The sequence below is a fragment of the Saccopteryx leptura genome, chromosome 9 (genome assembly GCF_036850995.1).
Source record: "Saccopteryx leptura isolate mSacLep1 chromosome 9, mSacLep1_pri_phased_curated, whole genome shotgun sequence".
Lineage (NCBI taxonomy): Eukaryota > Metazoa > Chordata > Mammalia > Chiroptera > Emballonuridae > Saccopteryx > Saccopteryx leptura.
In genome coordinates this window covers 25765560-25783259 of record NC_089511.1, presented here as the reverse complement: position 1 = coordinate 25783259, position 17700 = coordinate 25765560, and the positions used below count along the sequence as shown (strand labels likewise).

Sequence of the window (17700 nt, the reverse complement as noted above, 5' to 3'; positions counted from 1 at the left end):
TTAAGGAATTTTTAGGAAGCTACTACTGTAAAAGTCATGGGGACAAGAACACGCCTCCAATAAGATCATTTCCCTCATACAACAGGTGGTCCCAAATACAAGTTTCTGATTAGTATGGAGTAGAATGTTTTATACTCATGAAAATATAAAATATCAACAGGATTCTTAGGCAAAATATCTAAGACGCAATTAATTATACACTGAATTGAATTTCTTATACTAATGGGATTAGTTGAGATTGAAAGTGCCCCTTTAGCAACCAAAACTGCTGAAACTTGACTAATAGTTATGAATAATTTGTATTCATTGAAATAAGAGTTCTGAACAATGAAGCCTTTTAAGAGGAAACTTATAAACAAGCTACTAACTGGAGGATTTCTTCTGTTATAGTTCCTGACAACAGTAGTGACTACCTTCTGTACAAGAACTCTCCAAGTATGTATTTGTGAGCTAAATAATTAAGACTAAATTTCACCATAGCAGTATAATTGTACACTATCCATGCTTCATTGTATATATTATGTTGTATACTACTTAAGTCAAGGGCCAACAAACTTTTTCTAAAATGGTGCAGTTAGTAAAGAATGTTATATAGGTCCTTATATAATGAAAGATAAATCAATTTTAAGAAAATTTTATTGATAAAATTCAAAGTATAAGAATAACTGAGTATGAATTTTTGCCATAGAAGTCTACTAATAAGAAGAATGGATGATTGAAATTTGAATTTTATACAATTCTTTTGTGCCACAAAAAATTCTCCTTTTATTTTTTTTCAAGCATTTAAAAATGTAAAACCACTCTAGCTCGACTACTCAAAACAGGCAGTGAGTCCGATTTATCCCAAGGACCACATTTTATCAACCTTTAAGCTAAATATTACATTGTCTTACAACTGATGTTCTATTAATTTGTTTTTACCCGAGAGGTAAGTTAATTCAGTCTTGATATAAAGATTGGCTCCCATTAAGGAATTGTTTCTATGTGATACAAATTCCAAAATTAATTTTAGAAGACATTAAAATGTGTATTACTTAGAGCAGGGGTCCCCAAACTACGGCCCATGGGCCGCATGCGGCCCCCTGAGGCCATTTATCCAGCCCCCACCGCGCTTCTGGAAGGGGCACCTCTTTCATTGGTGGTCAATGAGAGGAGCATAGTTCCCATTGAAATACTGGTCAGTTTGTTGATTTAAATTTACTTGTTCTTTATCTTAAATATTGTATTTGTTCCCGTTTTGTTCTTTTACTTTAAAATAATATATGTGCAGTGTGCATAGGGATTTGTTCATAGTTTTTTTTATAGTCCGGCCCTCCAACTGTCTGAGGGACAGTGAACTGGCCCCCTGTGTATAAAGTTTGGGGACCCCTAACTTAGAGTAAGCACCAGATATCATGTGAAAGTCATACATTTGGTCCCCATGTTAGCTGTGAGGATGTTATCCCCACAGCTGGAGGCTGTTCCTACGAAAATGATTTGGGATACAAGCAATCAGAAGTGGGAAGAATGCCCCAGTTTGATGAAAATCAGTATCACTGTTAGAAAGGTGAGTCAATGGCCGTGTTCACCTCTATGTCTAAAGGCTATTTATGCATTGCATTATATTTTATCAGTTCTTTACTCTTACATTCTATTTATTTATTTATTTATTTTTGCTAATGACAGGAATTTGGGGGAGGAGGCAGAGAGAAGCAGCTTCCAGAAAGAATTACAAGGTTGAGTTTTAACAATCTGCCCAGTTGCATTCAGGTTACATTCCAAAGTCCACAGGAGTGATCCTCTGTGCAAGCAATCACCTTTATCTATTGCTGATTTTATCATATTGTTTAGTGCTTCTCTCAGAGTAAGTATCAGATATAGCCTTTATTTCCATTAGAAAAAAGAAAGAATGTAGGGAGATCTTCTAATGGAGTCATTTATAAGCTACTTGGTGAACAGTAACTAGTCCCAGAGTAAGGCTCAGTATACCTGAGGCCAGAGAGCCTCTATCACATAATCTGCAAGAGTAAAAATAAAAGCAAAACTCTTAGCTGCCTCACTACTTACACCTGTTCTTTCTTTTGTCGTGAGTCAACCCTACCCTCAGCATCATCTTAATGGTCAGAAGAAACTGTGGGTTCACAAGAGCGATTATAAAATACAGAGATAACTCCCTTCTCAGGGCATGTCTCTTAGTAACAAGTGAAGACACCAACAGCCTGTGCAACTTCTCAAAGACCAAGCCCTTCTGCAGGAACCTGTCTCGAAATGTTCATGAAAAGGATCCCTTAATATAGTAACAAACTCATCTTAACCAGAACAAAGACTGCTTTTGCAATATCAACTAGGGAAAGAACGTGGTCCATTCAACATAGTTTATCTTTAGATGAGAAGTAAGCAGAGACACCAAAATGTGAGAGATCTGGTGGTTTATACATATTTATATACATATATACATGAACATACACAGAATGGGACAAAAGTAGGTTTATAGTTGTTCATATGGAAAATAATGCAATAATTAATAATATAAGAATAAACTCTGTTTCATGTACTCACAACTGTAAATCTACTTATGCCCCAACCTGTATATATACATAAACGTGTGTGTGTGTGTGTGTGTTTGCACAGATCCTCCTAATGTAAGGTTTCCATGTTGATTAATGAGTTCAACTAACATTCAAATTAAAGTGCACCTAATCCCTGAGCTGTGTCTGCCTTACAAGTCCTGTCTCATGAAAGCTTTCACACTGCAGCCTTGGGCAGACTCAGTGGGTAACAGATTTGCTCAGATGTAAATAAAGGGAAAAGGTCGTTTTGAGTCACTCAAAAGACTGACCTTTAATTTTCTTTATTTATATTCAGTCCTCCCTGCTTTAATATTGGTACCCAAGATTGATCCATGCTTTAATATAAAGTCTTTTCCAGAATAATTACTGGGATTACTGTGTAACACTTTAAAAATTGCTTATGCTGGTTAATTGTTACTTGTCCAGACACTGAACCCCAATTTTGCTGGTAAACATATATGCTTGTTCTTCCAAAAGGGATAAAACATGAAGAACCTTGGTAAGTAGACTTTGCTTTCTTCCTTTAAAAAAAAAACAACTTATCAAATATTAAAAAATAAAATAAAAATTGGGAAATATTTTTTCTTTATATACACTGATGCAAATCACGCTGCCAAAGTGGTATTAACAAGAAATTACTTAATGTAACTTTAATTATCTGAAGTCATTTAATTGCATTTTTGACACTTTAAGAACTGTCAACTCAACATATGATAACCAAGAAACCTAGAAATTTAAAATTGTATAGGTTCCTTAAGTTTATCAAATGTTTGCAAGAGCATTAAAATGCTTCCTGAACAAACCAAGACTGACAGAATACAGACCCAGGAATGAAATTTTAAGTGTCAGAGACAGACCCAGCCACAGCTAAGTACCCATGAATACCTGCTCTCCTCAGATCTCAGCAAATCATGTTTTCTGTACTAAGAACATATATTTCAAAAGAAAGCTATTTAATGTTGATATGCCTTTTGTTAGACTTCAACAAACAAATGTAAACAACTAGCAGTCCAATCAGTCACATCAATATGTTAAAAAAAAAAACCCAAATACAGGCAGTGTACTAGAGAGATGACTGCATCTAGGCCAGACTTAAGCTCTGCTCTTCTTAAGGGAGGGATGCTTCAAGTGATGTGCATTACATTGTAAGAGTGACCTCTAGTGCTTTCCTTTTTTGTTGAACTTCAGTAGTTGGAGGATGAATTATTTATGTCTTTCCTACAAAACTTTGTGTGTGTGTGTGTGTGTGTGTGTGTGCTTGTATTGTTATTGTTTGTTTGACTGATGCAATGTTCGTCACATGCAACCATTACAGCATGCCCAGATTTTGACTAGGTAAAAAATATGCATGTTTTACTGACTCATCGGATTCTCATACACCCAAATTAAAACTGAAATCTGAAACACAGTGCAGCACCCGAGTGATGTTCTATTAAATGAGCTAATACGGAAGGCAAACACATAAACACAGTAGTCGTGCAGTGTAAAAGGACATGTGACTTGTACCAGTAAGGTCATTTATAATGTTCTTCCCACATCAGAGCGCTTCAGGGTACTCAGGGATGTGCCACAGGAAGCACCTTGTTACTTACTACTGGCTTCCTTGCCCCCCCAGCCTAAACCTGGTTACACAGCAGCAACATAAATTCCTGAGCAGGACTCATACCCCTTTCTTGAAAAGCAAATTAGCTTTTCCTTTGAAATCCATGAAAGAGAATTTTTTAAAAAAATGTTGTATTTTCAAAGCTTGTTCATGATTCATCAAAGAGGAAAAAATTCTTCCATTTAGACATTTTAAGCCAAATATAACTTTTAAAACTTTTTAAATCTCTAATAAAAAGTGGACGTAGGGAGTCCTGACAAAATTATTTTCAATAATATTTAAATTAGAAATAAGATCTTTATAAAGCTCCCCTCCATCAATTAACTCGGAATCAGAATATTCAGTCACAAATTTAGAAAGTTAAAAATTCAATCACTAAAGAATAATTTTTTTTTAAATTACCCAAATGTTTTTCCTTTAGCAAAATGTGAAAATCGAACCCCCTCCAGGAGTGCCCAAGTCTCATTCTTTCAGCAGCGAGGGCACAGTTCTTAATGTTGAGGTTCACCTCCACCAAGTCTGCCCCTGGATTCTGCAGCACATTTCAGTTAGGAGCCTGGCATCGTTTGAAAGATGCAGCCAGGGACCGGTCTGCCAAATTGCAAACTTCAGAAACCTAAGCTAATGCAGCATAATGTCAAGGCTGCCAGTTGTTTTCCTGTGAGACATAATTCCAGTAAAATTCAGTCATTCTAAAAAAAAAAGAAGAAATGAAGACATTCACAGGCTATTTGCTGGTTAAGATGCTAATTTAATGTTTTACTAGAACTTGAGCTTTCTCAATGAATATTCAAAGACAAGAGGGTAAGATTCTGCTCAGAGACAAAAAGAGAAATGACACTTTGCTTATTTTGACCAGACCAGGAGAAAAGACAGGTGTAAACCCAGTCATATTTGCAAAAGGTCTGAGTAATGCTTCATTGTGAGCAAATTCAGTTGCAAATAATAATCATAAACACAACAGAATTAAAGTTTTAAAGAGAGTTTCCCCCACCACCCCCGCAAGTTTAAATCATTTGCTTTCTACTTACAGGAATTCCCAGCCATGACCCTGTTCCAATTTTGAGTAGATAACAGAAGTAGCATCTTGAGGACAGCTCCGGTGACAGATCCCATGTTCATATTTATCCGGTTCCCCCAAAAGATCCTGAGTGGCTCTCTGAGCGCTCTAGTCCTGTTCTCAGTTCCTCTCCCAGCTCTGTCTTCTCTCTGGGTCTCTCCGCCTCACTCCCTCCTTCTATCCTTTCTCCAATCCCCTCCCTCCCACTCTCTTTCTCTCTCTCTCTCTCTCTCTCACACACACACACAAGCACGCGCGCGCGCGCGGGCACATACACTCACACACACCACAGCCCTGACTCCTCACTAAAAAGCACACAGCATCTTTCCTAACAAGCATCCACACTGCCGAGGCCACGCCCACTCCTCGCAGCAGCGGTCCCACAAATTGACAGCAGCATCCCTCCTCCAGATTCACAGCAGCGCTCAGAGCTCCACCGCGCTGCTGCGCTGCTGATGAAAGCTGGACCTGGAGGCGCGGCCTGCAGCTCCTGGGCCTCCTCGGGGCTCCCTCCCCTCTCTTCTATTCTCCAATAATCCTTAACCCCTTTCTCCCCTCTAGAGATGTGGGTGGGGGGAAAGGCTAGACGGCGGAGCCTCCAGATTTTCTGGAGGTCTTGCCGTTGGCAAAGCCAAGTCAACTTACTGAGCTAATTCCTGAATCCGGGAGGGCATCCAGGTAAAATTGCTTTATGTTTCAAAACAAAAGCATAAATGAGACAGAAATAACTAAGCAGCTTTGGTACGTTGTAGCTAAAACTGTCCTCAGGGAAAATACTTGCTGTTGTTTTTCTCTGTTTGTATAAAACTATCCTCTTTAGCGATGGTGCCAGGATTTTATTATGAAAATTCCTCACATGGATACAGACATTCATGTTTGGCAGATATTTTAAATCATCTGGTAGTAGTCTACAAGAAATTAACATTTCCTATTTTAGTGTATCAGGAGTACAACTCTGCAAATTAAATGCTATGGAAACGTTTATTTCGTGGAATGCATTATGCTATGAATTCACAGTTGCAATCTACAATCAAATTCTTTAATAACAATTCCCAAAAGGCTCAAAATAAAAAATGATGGGATACTCAAGAAAGGAAACCACACACACATACTCACATCCAACCTAAACAATATATAGTTGTAATTCAAATGATTTAGAGAAAAAGTTGAATTCAGAAGGTTAAGGACTACAGAACAATTACTCTTCTAATGGGTGATCCACAGATACTGCTATTTCTTGAATAGAACATTAAAATACTTAAATAATGGAGTTATCACATAATGGTAAGTGTATCACATGGTGTCTCAGGGGATAAATAATCTCCTTACAGTAAATGTCAAGATATTTAACTGCAAATGTGCTAGATTTTATAAGAGTAGGAATACTGGGTTCTCAAACACTCTTGGTGATTACAAAGAAGAAACAGAAGCATTTAAGCAGCAGCAGCCTTGCTCTGAAATGAGTGAAATAAGGGGGAAAGAGACAAAAGCATCTTCCTGTCTAACCATAAGGGCTTAACCAAAGTGTTTAGCTCTTCCCGACAAACAAAGCAGAAGAGATATTTTTGCTTTTCTGATTTTACAGGTAAATAAACACCAACAGAGAGTTTAATGGCTTGACGAGGTCATAGAGTCAGTAAGTAAAGTGCTGAGGATTGGACTTCATTTTTCTGACTCCGATTTTACTGTCCTCATGCTGGGATGCAGTGTCCCCAGCTTACAAAGTACCTCCTTCCTAACCCATCGGTGGCAGCGAAAACCTGAGGCCCTAAAAAATAAAACAGTGGTGGAAAAGAAGGGTCATTCTTGAGTGTTGACTCCATATTCCTAGGTCTCCATCCCTGATTTTGTTATTTACTAATATAGTATGGTAAGCAAAACAGGTATCAATTGACAATTTCTATTAATTATTGAAGGAGATTACATTTTATTGAACACATACTATATGCTATTTGTTCTCTAATTAAATTATGATGATCCTTGAGGGAAATGTCATTGTGGTTATTTAACAGACAAAAGACTAAACCTCAGTGAAGTTAAGCAGTACGTCTGAAGGGCCACAGTAAGTAGGAGAGAGAGGGTGGGGCTTGGCATTCTGGTCTGCAGAGCTCTGACTTCATTACTCATACTGACTCTACACTGAGGAACAGGGTCTCAGGCTCTCTGGAAGGAAAAACGTCCTCCAATTAAAATGTTACACTTAATTGTTCCCATAAAACAAACTAGAGATTGGCCCTGGCCGGTTGGCTCAGTGGTAGAGCGTCGACCTGGAGTGCAGGAGTCCCAGGTTCGATTCCTGGCCAGGGCACACAGAAGAGGCGCCCATCTGCTTCTCCACCCCACCCCCTCTCCTTCCTCTCTGTCTCTCTCTTCCCCTCCTGCAACCAAGGCTCCATTGGAGCAAAGTTGGCCCAGGCACTGAGGATGTCTCTATGGCCTCTGCCTCAGGCACTGGAATGGCTCTGGTTGCAACAGAGCAACGCTCCAGATGGGCAAAGCATCGTCCCCTGGTGGGCATGCCGGGTGGATCCCGGTCAGGTGCATGCAGGAGTCTGACTGCCTCCCCATTTCCAACTTCAGAAAAATACAAAAAAAAAAAAACCCTAGAGATTAAAAAAAATTTTCAAGGATGGTACACATATCAAGAATGAAAAATAATTGAACCTTTCATCCCAATTAATAACATCTTCAGGACAAAGTATAAGTGATCATCACAGCCATTAATAATACATTTCTCCATATCAGTGGGCTATGGTAATAGAATGAGCTGCAGGCTGGCACTGAAAAGACCTGAGCCTTTCAGGTCACCGCAACACCTGTCCCCTCCTGATGGCCACAGGGGAAAGAGCTTCATGGACAAAGTAAAGCATGAGAAGAGCTTGGGCACTGTAAACCCAGAAGTCTACATATAAATTCAGCTTTCACCATGATTGAAGTGACTTAATTACTCTGGTCTTTGATTTCCTTTAAAAAAAAAAAAGGTAAGAAAATAACTAAAAAGCTACTGTGATATTCTGTGAGGCAACCTCCTAATGAGGGCCTCACACTTAGTGGGTCGTCCATTGCTTACCAGCCTTAGCTCTCTGCATTCTAACTACGGAGAGTGGTGGTTTGAGTAGACAACGCCGCCTAGATCCAATGTCCGCTCCCGTTCCACGCCCACCCAGCTGCATGCTCTCGGGTAGCCGCTCATCAGCCCCGACGCTGCCTTTCCTCATCTGCACCAAGGATACCAAGGATAAGCAGAGCATCCTCCTCAAGGCTGAGACAATCTCCCTGTAAAGGGAAAGCCCCTAGAGTTACACCTTCACTGTTGTTACTGGAATCATTATTTTACTACAGCTGTCTTTGCACAGACAAGAAATCTGATGGGCAGAGGAATTACAGCTTGCCAGAATTATATGACCCATTGGTGGCAGAAAAGAGTTGGCCATTAAGACCTACTGACTTGGGCTTCTTTTCCCTCTTCCCACCCGAGTGATGCTTAATGTCAGAAAAACAAACAAAAAAGTCTGAATGGGAAAAATCAGAAAAGTGTAGGGACCTAATTTTGTACATTACTGAACTGCTGATTCAGACACCACGAATCACTTCTCCCTGTGGATGCATTTACGGTTATATTTTCCACCGGTTAAGATAAAAACAACTGCTGGTGCTTAGGGTTTGGAATGTGCATATTGTGGGCCAGACCGTGTCTGAGAAAGCTTATAAATCAAATCAAAATGTTGGAATTTATTGATACGGCTTCCAATTTTCTCTTGGTACAACTTGCCAGAGAACTGTGCGTCCCACCACAGTGGTGCAAGGAGGCTCCTGGACTGTGGGTTAGATTGAAAAAGGACCATCATACCATAGTGGGACAAAGTCACATCAAAAGACTAGAAAGACTGTAAAGTCTGACTCCTTTATTCATGTAACAATTGCATTATCTGATGCCTGAACCTCTAATCTGGTTTCTGGGTTTCTTATAAAGGCAATAGGTCAACAAAATTTAGTCTCCCGGAAAAGGCAAGAAAGCGGGTTTCTTATCCTGTGCTTTTGCTAGTGGTCTCTACTCAAAATTGTTTATTTTTAAAACAAAAATATATTTAAGGTATAATATTGTCATTTATAAGAAATAGATATTTGGGCCCTGGCTGGTTAGCTCAGTCGGTTAGAACATCGTCCCAAAACAACAAAGTTGCGGGTTTGATCCCCAGTCAAGGCACACACAAGAAGAAACCAATGAATACACAACAACCAAGTGGAACAATGAATGACTGCTTCCCTACCCCCTCCACTCTCTCTCCTTCCTCTCTCTGTCTAAAAAAATCAACCAATTAAAAAAACAACAACAAAAAACACAAGAAAAACTCTGATTGAATAGCTCAGCTGGTTGGAGCATCATCCCAAAGCACAGACATTTCTGGTTCAATCCCTGGTCAGGGCACACACAGGAACAATGTTTTGTCTCAATGTTTTTGTCTCTCTGTCTCTCTCTCCCTGTCTCTCTCAGAAAGAAAGGAAGGAAGGAAAGAAAGAAGGGATGGAGGGAGGGAAGGAGGGAGAAATGAAAGGGAGGGAAGGAGGGAGGAAGGGAAGGAGGGAGGGAAGAAAAAGAAATATATATTTGGTCATTCAAATGACCAAATTACAGTTCTCATTTATATCTGGTCTTCCTACACAGTTCCCAGCTTACTAAAACCCACAGAATTTTCTGTGGTAAGATTGAGTTTGTTTTGTTATGTTAATGACATGATTTTTAGAAAACCCTTAAATAACCTGGAGGTGGGGGGAGGGGGGCTGTAGGAGACTTATTGTGAGAACCAATCTCTCTTTTTTTTTTTTTGAGGACCAATCTCTTGATTAGACTGTTGTAAATATTTTTAAGTATTCTTATTAACTGTATTGAGATGACATTGGTTAATAAAATCATATAGGTTTCAGGTGTACAATTCTATTTTTTTTTATTCATTTTAGAGAGGAGAGGGAGAAACAGAGGAGAGACAGAAGTGGAGGAGGAGCTGGAAGCATCAACTCCCATATGTGCCTTGACCAGGCAAGCCCAGTGTTTCGAACCGGCGACCTCAGCATTTCCAGGTCGATGCTTTATCTACTGCGTCACCACAGGTCAGGCAGGTGTACAATTCTATACTACATCATCTGTATATTGTATTATGGGTTCACCACCCCAAGTCACATCTCCTTCCATCGCCATTTACAAAAAACCTGTGGTACATTTACACAATGGAATACTACTCAGAGATTAAAAAAAAAAAAAAAAGAAAAAAATTTTTTACCTTTTGTGACAGAATGGATGGACTTGGGAGAGTATTATGCTAAGTAAAATAAGCCAAGCAGAGAAATACAAGTACCATATGACCTCACTTATGATGTGGAGACTATTATAACTTTAAGTCCTCCCCACCTTTTACTTCCCTAACACCCCCGCAACCCTCCTACCCCCGCCCAAACCCCAGGAAAGAAGAGGAGCTAGAGATTGAGCTCAATTGCCAATGGCCAGTGATTTCCTCAATCATGACTATGTAATAAAGCCTCCATAACATCCCAAAAGGACTGGGTTGGGACAGCTTCCAGGTTGATGAAGACTTGGAGATCTGGGAAGAGAGATGCCCCTGGGGAAAGCATAGAAGCTTTGTGCCCTTTTGAGGCATGACAGTCAGAACAGGGAACAAAGGCCTCAAGTACTGTCCCTCCCCTTTCCACCTGGACTGGAATATCACAGACTGACCTTCACTAACCACCAGTTTCCTCACTTCCCCTCCCCAACTTCCTGTCATTGGACAAGGAACGCATCACTATCTAGAAAGGATGGATCAGGACGAACCCTGACAGTAGTCACCCCACCAGTGTCAGAAGCCAACGACCATGCTAACCCCCTTGTTGGCCCATGTTTAATAAAAACCTTCCACTCAGATCCTATTGGCAAGCCTGGTCTTCCAAGGTCCCCCTCACACCTCTTGAGTGTGTACTGTCACTTTAATAAATTGATTGTGCTCTGCTCAATCATTCTGTCATGCTCTCAAATTCTTTCTTATTCTGCAGCAAGATGAGTAGAGGTCCTCCTTGGCCTCCCAGGTGCCGCCAGCATCACCTTCACTATACCTTACCCTAAGCATCTCTTCCATCTTGCTGTTCCTGAGTCATATCCTTTTATAATAAAGTGGTGATCTAGTAGTGAAATGTTTCTCTGAGTTCTGTGAGCTGCTCTAGCAAATCAATCATACCCGGGTAGGGGGCTGTGGGAACATCTGATTTATAGCCAATCAGTCAGAAGCACTAATAGCCTAGAGTTGCCACTAGTGTCTGAGTGGGAGGAAGGTAGTCTTGTAGAACTGAGCCCTTACCTGTGGAAAGTGATGCTATCTCCTGGTAGACAGCATTAGAACTAAGTTGAAGTCTCAGATACCTAGCTGGTTGGTGTGGGGAACACCCACACACATACACCGGAATTGGTTTCAGAACACCTATTTATAAGACGATAACATTTTTGCCAAAAGCCACTTTCTAAATATATTTATATTGAATAAAAACAACATTTTCTATGCTATAACAAGTAAAAATACAAGAATATTCATTGTTCTCATTGAATACTTTTATCAAGTTAATATTTTATTAATGGTATTTACTTTTAATTTATAATACATTTTCAGTTAAAGGACTTCACATTCTGCAACCTTAATGCACTTTTCCTAAGCAATTATTTATGACCTAAGTGCTACTATTTTGTTTTCTCTTTTAATCAGTTTGTTGCAAATAATGTAAGTGATGACTTTGATAACACAACATACTGAGTTTTTCAGATTTGCAAATATCCAAAACTCTACCAATGCACTTTTCTATTAACATCTCCCCTGAAACAATCCTTCCATAACAAAGATTTCATTAGAAGGTATATTCAAGATTGTTTTTTCCTGGGGGAAGCGATAGCCCCAATCTCAGGCCTTCTTATAGCCCTACCTGGGGAGTTTCTACCCTGCTGAGAAGTCGGCTGCCTGGGACAGGGTGTAGAGGTCTGGCAGACTCAGGGGGTGTCAGTAACTGGGTTGTGTGGCTATAAGACAGGGGCCATTCCCCACACTTTCTGTGAACCAGAATGGCACCTTCCCCTCAAAAAGAAGTGCAAGCACCCAGTGAGTGGCAGCTAGACTTGGTATATACCCTGTGCCATTTCCTGAGTGGCCTTAGACCTAGCGATGGCCCCGAGTTTGAACCCACATAAATCTGCTGAACACAACTTGCCCCTGCCTGGTGACTCACTGAGAACCTACCTCATGTGGTCAAGCACCGCAGAGGATCTTTCTGTGCCTGAGCCTAACAGGCAGCCAAAAGGCAGAGGCAGGTGGGACAGATCATGAGGTGCTTTGGGACATTTGCTGACTTGCCCCAAGCCCAGTGCTGGTAAAAGCTGGACCTGGTACACAGCTTGGTCTCTCATGCACAGCTCCAGGCCTAGCAGAGGCAATCACAAACTGTGGGTCACTTTGTAGTTCCAAACAGGTTTCCCAGGGCCAATCACCAGCAGCATCAGCTCTTGACCTGCACCAGAGGCCCTTCCAAAACACCCAGTGGCAAGCCTCAGACAAAATCAGAACAGGATCCAATTTGCTTCTCAAGTATCATATACAAAGGGAGATCTTGGCAAGCAGAATAATCTGCTGAGGTGAATTTTGCTTTGAAGGGTCAGCACCTGCACAGTAGTAGATAGTACATAGTACTCAGGGTAGAGCTTCACACTCAGCCAACCTGAGGGTCAACCCCAGGCACACATAGTCAATAGCAATCAAGACTCAACTACAACGGGACAGCCCACATTACTTAAACAAAGGACATTTCTGGAGCACCCAGCTCAGATGATCAAGAAGACTGTGCCACTGGGTACCACAGGACCCCTACTACATAAAGGCCACCCTACCAAGACTGGTAATCATAGCAGATCTGCCTAATACATAGATGCAAACACAAAGAGAAGGCCAAAATGGAAAGACCAAAAAAATGCCCCTATTGAAAGAACAGGAGAAATCCCCAGAAAGAAAGAGCTAAATGAATAGAAGCAAGCAATTTACCAGATATAGAGTTCAAAAATACGGTTATAAGAATGCTGAAGGAACTTAGTGAGAACTACAACTGTATGAGAAAAAACCATATAAAAGAATCAGTCAGAACAAAGAATGAAATATCTGAGATGAAGAAGAGATTAGAAGGAATAAACAGCAGGCTGGAAACAGCAGAGGGTCAAATCAGTAACCTGAAAGACAAGGTAGCAAGAAACAGCCAATCAGAGCAGCAAATAGAAAAAAGAATTTATAAAATAAGGATAGTTTAAGGGGCATTTAGGACAATATGAAGCATAACAACATCCACATCATGGGGTACCACAGAAGAAGAGAAAGAAAAGGGATTAAGAACCTATTTGGCCCTGGCCGGTTGGCTCAGCAGTAGAGCATTGGCCTGGCGTGCAGGGGACCCGGGTTCAATTCCCAGCCAGGGCACATAGGAGAAGCACCCATTTGCTTCTCCACCCCCCCTCCTTCCTCTCTGTCTCTCTCTTCCCCTTCCGCAGCCAAGGCTCCATTGGAGCAAAGATGGCCCGGGCAATGGGGATGGCTCCTTGGCCTCTGCCCCAGGCGCTAGAGTGGCTCTGGTCGCAGCAGAGCGATACCCTGGAGGGGCAGAGCGTCGCCCCCTGGTGGGCAGAGCATGGCCCCTGGTGGGCGTGCCGGGTGGATCCCGGTCGGGCGCATGCAGGAGTCTATCTGACTGTCTCTCCCCATTTCCAGCTTCAGAAAAAAAAAATATATATTTGAAGAAATAATGACTGAAGCCCTGGCTAGTTGGTTCAGCATTAGAGCATCAGCCTGGCATATGGAAGTCTCAGGTTCGATTCCTAGGCAGGTCACACAGGAAAAGTGCCAATCTGCTTCTCCACCCTTCCACCTCTCCTTCCTCTCTATCTCTCTCTTCCCCTCCCGCAGCCAAGGCTCTATTGGAGTAAAGTTGGCCTAGGCACTGAGGACAGCTCTGTGGCCTCCAGTTTAAGTGCTAGAATGGCTCTAGATACAGTGGAGAATTGCCTCAGATGCACAGAGCATCGCCCCCTGGTGGGCATGCCGGGTGGAACCCAGTCAGGCACATGCAGGAATCTGTCTGACTGCCTCCCTGCTTCTAACTTTGGAAAAATACAAAAAAATAAAAAGGAAAGAAAGAATGATTGAAAATTTACCTAACTTGGTGAAGGAAAAAACACATGAGTCCAGGAAGGACAAAAAGTCCCAAACAAGATGAACTCAAATAAGCCCACACCAGACACATCATAATTGAAATGGCAAAGGTTAAAGACAAAGAGTGTATCTTAAAAGCAGCAAGAGAAAAACAGTTACCTACAAAGGAACTCCCATTAAACTGTCAACTGATTTCTCAACAGAAACATTATCAGGCCAGAAGAAACTGGCATGAAATATCCAAAGTGATAAAAAACAAGAACCTAGGAGACCTGAAGATGGCAGCGGAGTAGGTAGACGTATAAACTCCCAGGTCACACCACTGAACTGGATTATAAACTAATTTATGAACAATCAGCGTGAAAAACCAAATCTGGACTACAAGAACAGCTTTCAAAAACCAAAGAGCAGCCTGACTTGTGGTGGTGCAGTGGATAAAGTGTCAACCTGGAAATGCTGAAGTCGCCAGTTCGAAACCCTGGGCTTGTCTGGTCAAGGCACATATGGGAGTTCATGCTTCCAGCTCCTCCCCCTTCTCTCTCTCTGTCTCTCCTCTCTCTCTCTGTCTCTCCCTCTCCTCTCTAAAATGAATAAGTAAAAAAACTTAAAAACAAACAAACAAAAAGAAAACCAAGGAGCAAAGAAGAAGCCACAACAAACCTGGTAGGTAGCGCCTGAATCTCCCCTGCTTACAGGAACGGGGGGGGGGGGTGAGGCTGGGCTCTCACTCCAAGGAAAAGAGCAGTAAATACTGCTCACAACCACTTGCCTGGCGACCACGGAATGAGGTGTGTTGAAAGGGCCCGCTTGTCTTCCAGAAAGAAAGGAGAGAGAGACACGGATGGTGAGGGGGAGAGGAATATAGGTGATGACATAAAAAGCTGACTCATTCAGTGCTGGAGGTGGCCATAACTGGGGGAGGGGCTGATCCTTCCACAAAGCAAAATACAAAAGTACTTCCAGGTCACAGAGATACAGACATCTCTCCAGCTCCAATCAGCGCAACAAGACACAGCTGAAAACAAGAAGTGGGGAGGAAGGGCAGTAACTCAGGTCTCCATGGAGATCTGAGATACACCTCCTTCTACTGAAGCTGAGAAAGCAACCCACCCCCAGAGAGATTAACTGGCAGAAGAGGACTTCAGAGCCTCAGGTCACACCCACTGCATTCCTGGATACAGTTTCAAATAAGCCCCCTGATGAGATCAGCAAACAAGACAATCACTGTTAAGAAAACAAACAAATCAAGACTTCAAAGCGGCCCAAATCCTAAAGTGGATTACAAATAATAGCTGAAGCCAACCCAAGAAGACCTAGAAATAACACAAGTAAAAACTGGAGGCAGACAACACCAAGCCTAGACTAAACCAGCTCTACAAAGAAAATACCCAAACACCCAGACACAATGAGAAGACAAAGAAGTGCAATCCAAATGAAACCACAAGAGAAACCTTCAAGAGATGAACTGAGTGATATAAAAATAATCAAACTTCCGGATGCGGAGTTTAAAATAATGATTGTAAGGATGCTTAGGGATCTTAGAACAACAATGGATGGTCATCACAAACACCTAAATAAAGAAATAGCAAGTATAAAAAAAGGATATTGAAATATTAAAAAAGAATCAGTCGGAGATGACAAATACAATATCAGAAATGAAGACCACAATGGAAGGAATTAAAAACAGGATGGATAGAGCTGAGGATCGAATTAGCAAGTTAAAGGACAACTGGAATGAAGACATGAAAGCAGAGAAGAAAATAGAAAAGAGACTCAAAAAGTCTGAGGAAACTCTTAGAGAGCTCTGTGACAACATAAAGAGAAAGAACATCTGCATCATAAGGACTCCTGAAGAAGAAGAGAAAGAACAAGGGATAGAGGCCTGGTTCAATCATATCATAGCTGAAAACTTCCCTAAATTAATGGAGGAGAAACTCTCACATATTCAAGAAGCACAGAGAAATCCACTAAAAAGAAACTCAAAGAAACCTAAACCAAGACACATCATAATTAAAATGCCAAAATTAAGTGATAAAGAGAAAATATTAAAAGCTGCGAGAGAAAAAAAGGCTATCACCTACAAAGGAGCCCTCATAAGGATGACATCAGACTTCTCAACAGAAACACTTGAAGCCAGAAGGGAATGGCAAGAAATATTCAAATTAATGCAGAACAAGAACCTACAAATAAGACTACTTTATCCAGCAAGGCTATCATTTAAAATTGAGGAGAAATAAAAAGATTCCCAGACAAAAAAAAAAAAAAAAAATCAAGGAATTCATTACAACCAAATGAATGCTGCAGGAAATGTTAAGGGGCATAGTGTAAACAGATCAAAGTGCGAAAAGAATATAGCAAAAGAAGAATACAGCTTTAAGGAATAAAATGGCAATAAACAACTACATATCAATAATAACCTTAAATGTAAATGGATTAAATGATCCAATCAAAAGACATAGGGTAGCTGCATGGATGAGAACACAGGATCCATACATATGCTGTCTATAAGAGACACACCTTAAAACAAAAGATGCACATAGGTTGAAGGTAAAAGGATGGAAAAAAACATTTCATGCAAATGGAAATGAAAAAAAAAAGCTGGGGTAGCAATACTTATATCAGACAAAATGGACTTTAAAACAAAGGATATAGTAAGAGATAAAGAAGGCCACTACATAATGATAAAGGGAGTAATCCAACAGGAAGATATAACTATTATAAATATCTACGCACCTAATATAGGAACACCTAAATATATAAAGCAGACTTTGATGGATATAAAGAGTGAGATCAACAGCAACACTATAATAGTAGGGGATTTTAATACCCCACTAACATCACTAGATAGATCCTCAAGAAAGAAAATTAACAAAGAAACAGCAGACTTAAAGGACACACTAGATCAACTCGATTTAATAGATATCTACAGAACCTTTCACCCTAAAGCAGCAGCATATACATTCTTTTCAAGTGCTCATGGTACTTTCTCTAGGATAGACCACATGTTAGGGCACTAAAGTGGTCTCAACAAATTTAAGAAGATTGAAATCATATCAAAAACTTTCTCTGATCACAATGGCATCAAACTAGAAATCAACCACAACAGAAAAGCTCAAAAATTCTCAAACAAATGGAAACTAAATAGCAGGTTGCTAAATAACGAATGGATTAAGAATAAGATCAAAGAAGAAATAAAAAAATTCATAGAAATGAATGATAATGAGCATACAACAACTCAAAATTTATGGGACATAGCAAAAGCAGTAA

The 17700-nt window shown here is 40.6% G+C and overlaps 1 protein-coding gene across 2 annotated transcripts in view; it reads right to left on the bottom strand.

Annotated features, from left to right (window-relative positions):
- The window catches only part of CNTNAP4 (contactin associated protein family member 4), a 313756-nt gene that overhangs the window by 265227 nt on the left and 30829 nt on the right, over positions 1-17700 (bottom strand). The window contains exon 1 of one of the 2 annotated variants that reach the window (XM_066349002.1): positions 5184-5460. The exons of the other annotated variant lie outside the window; for it this stretch is intronic. Coding sequence (XP_066205099.1) covers positions 5184-5274 — 91 coding nt within the window. The 5' untranslated portion in view covers positions 5275-5460. Of the gene's footprint in view, positions 1-5183; positions 5461-17700 lie in introns of those variants that run through there. 2 annotated transcript variants of the gene reach the window in all.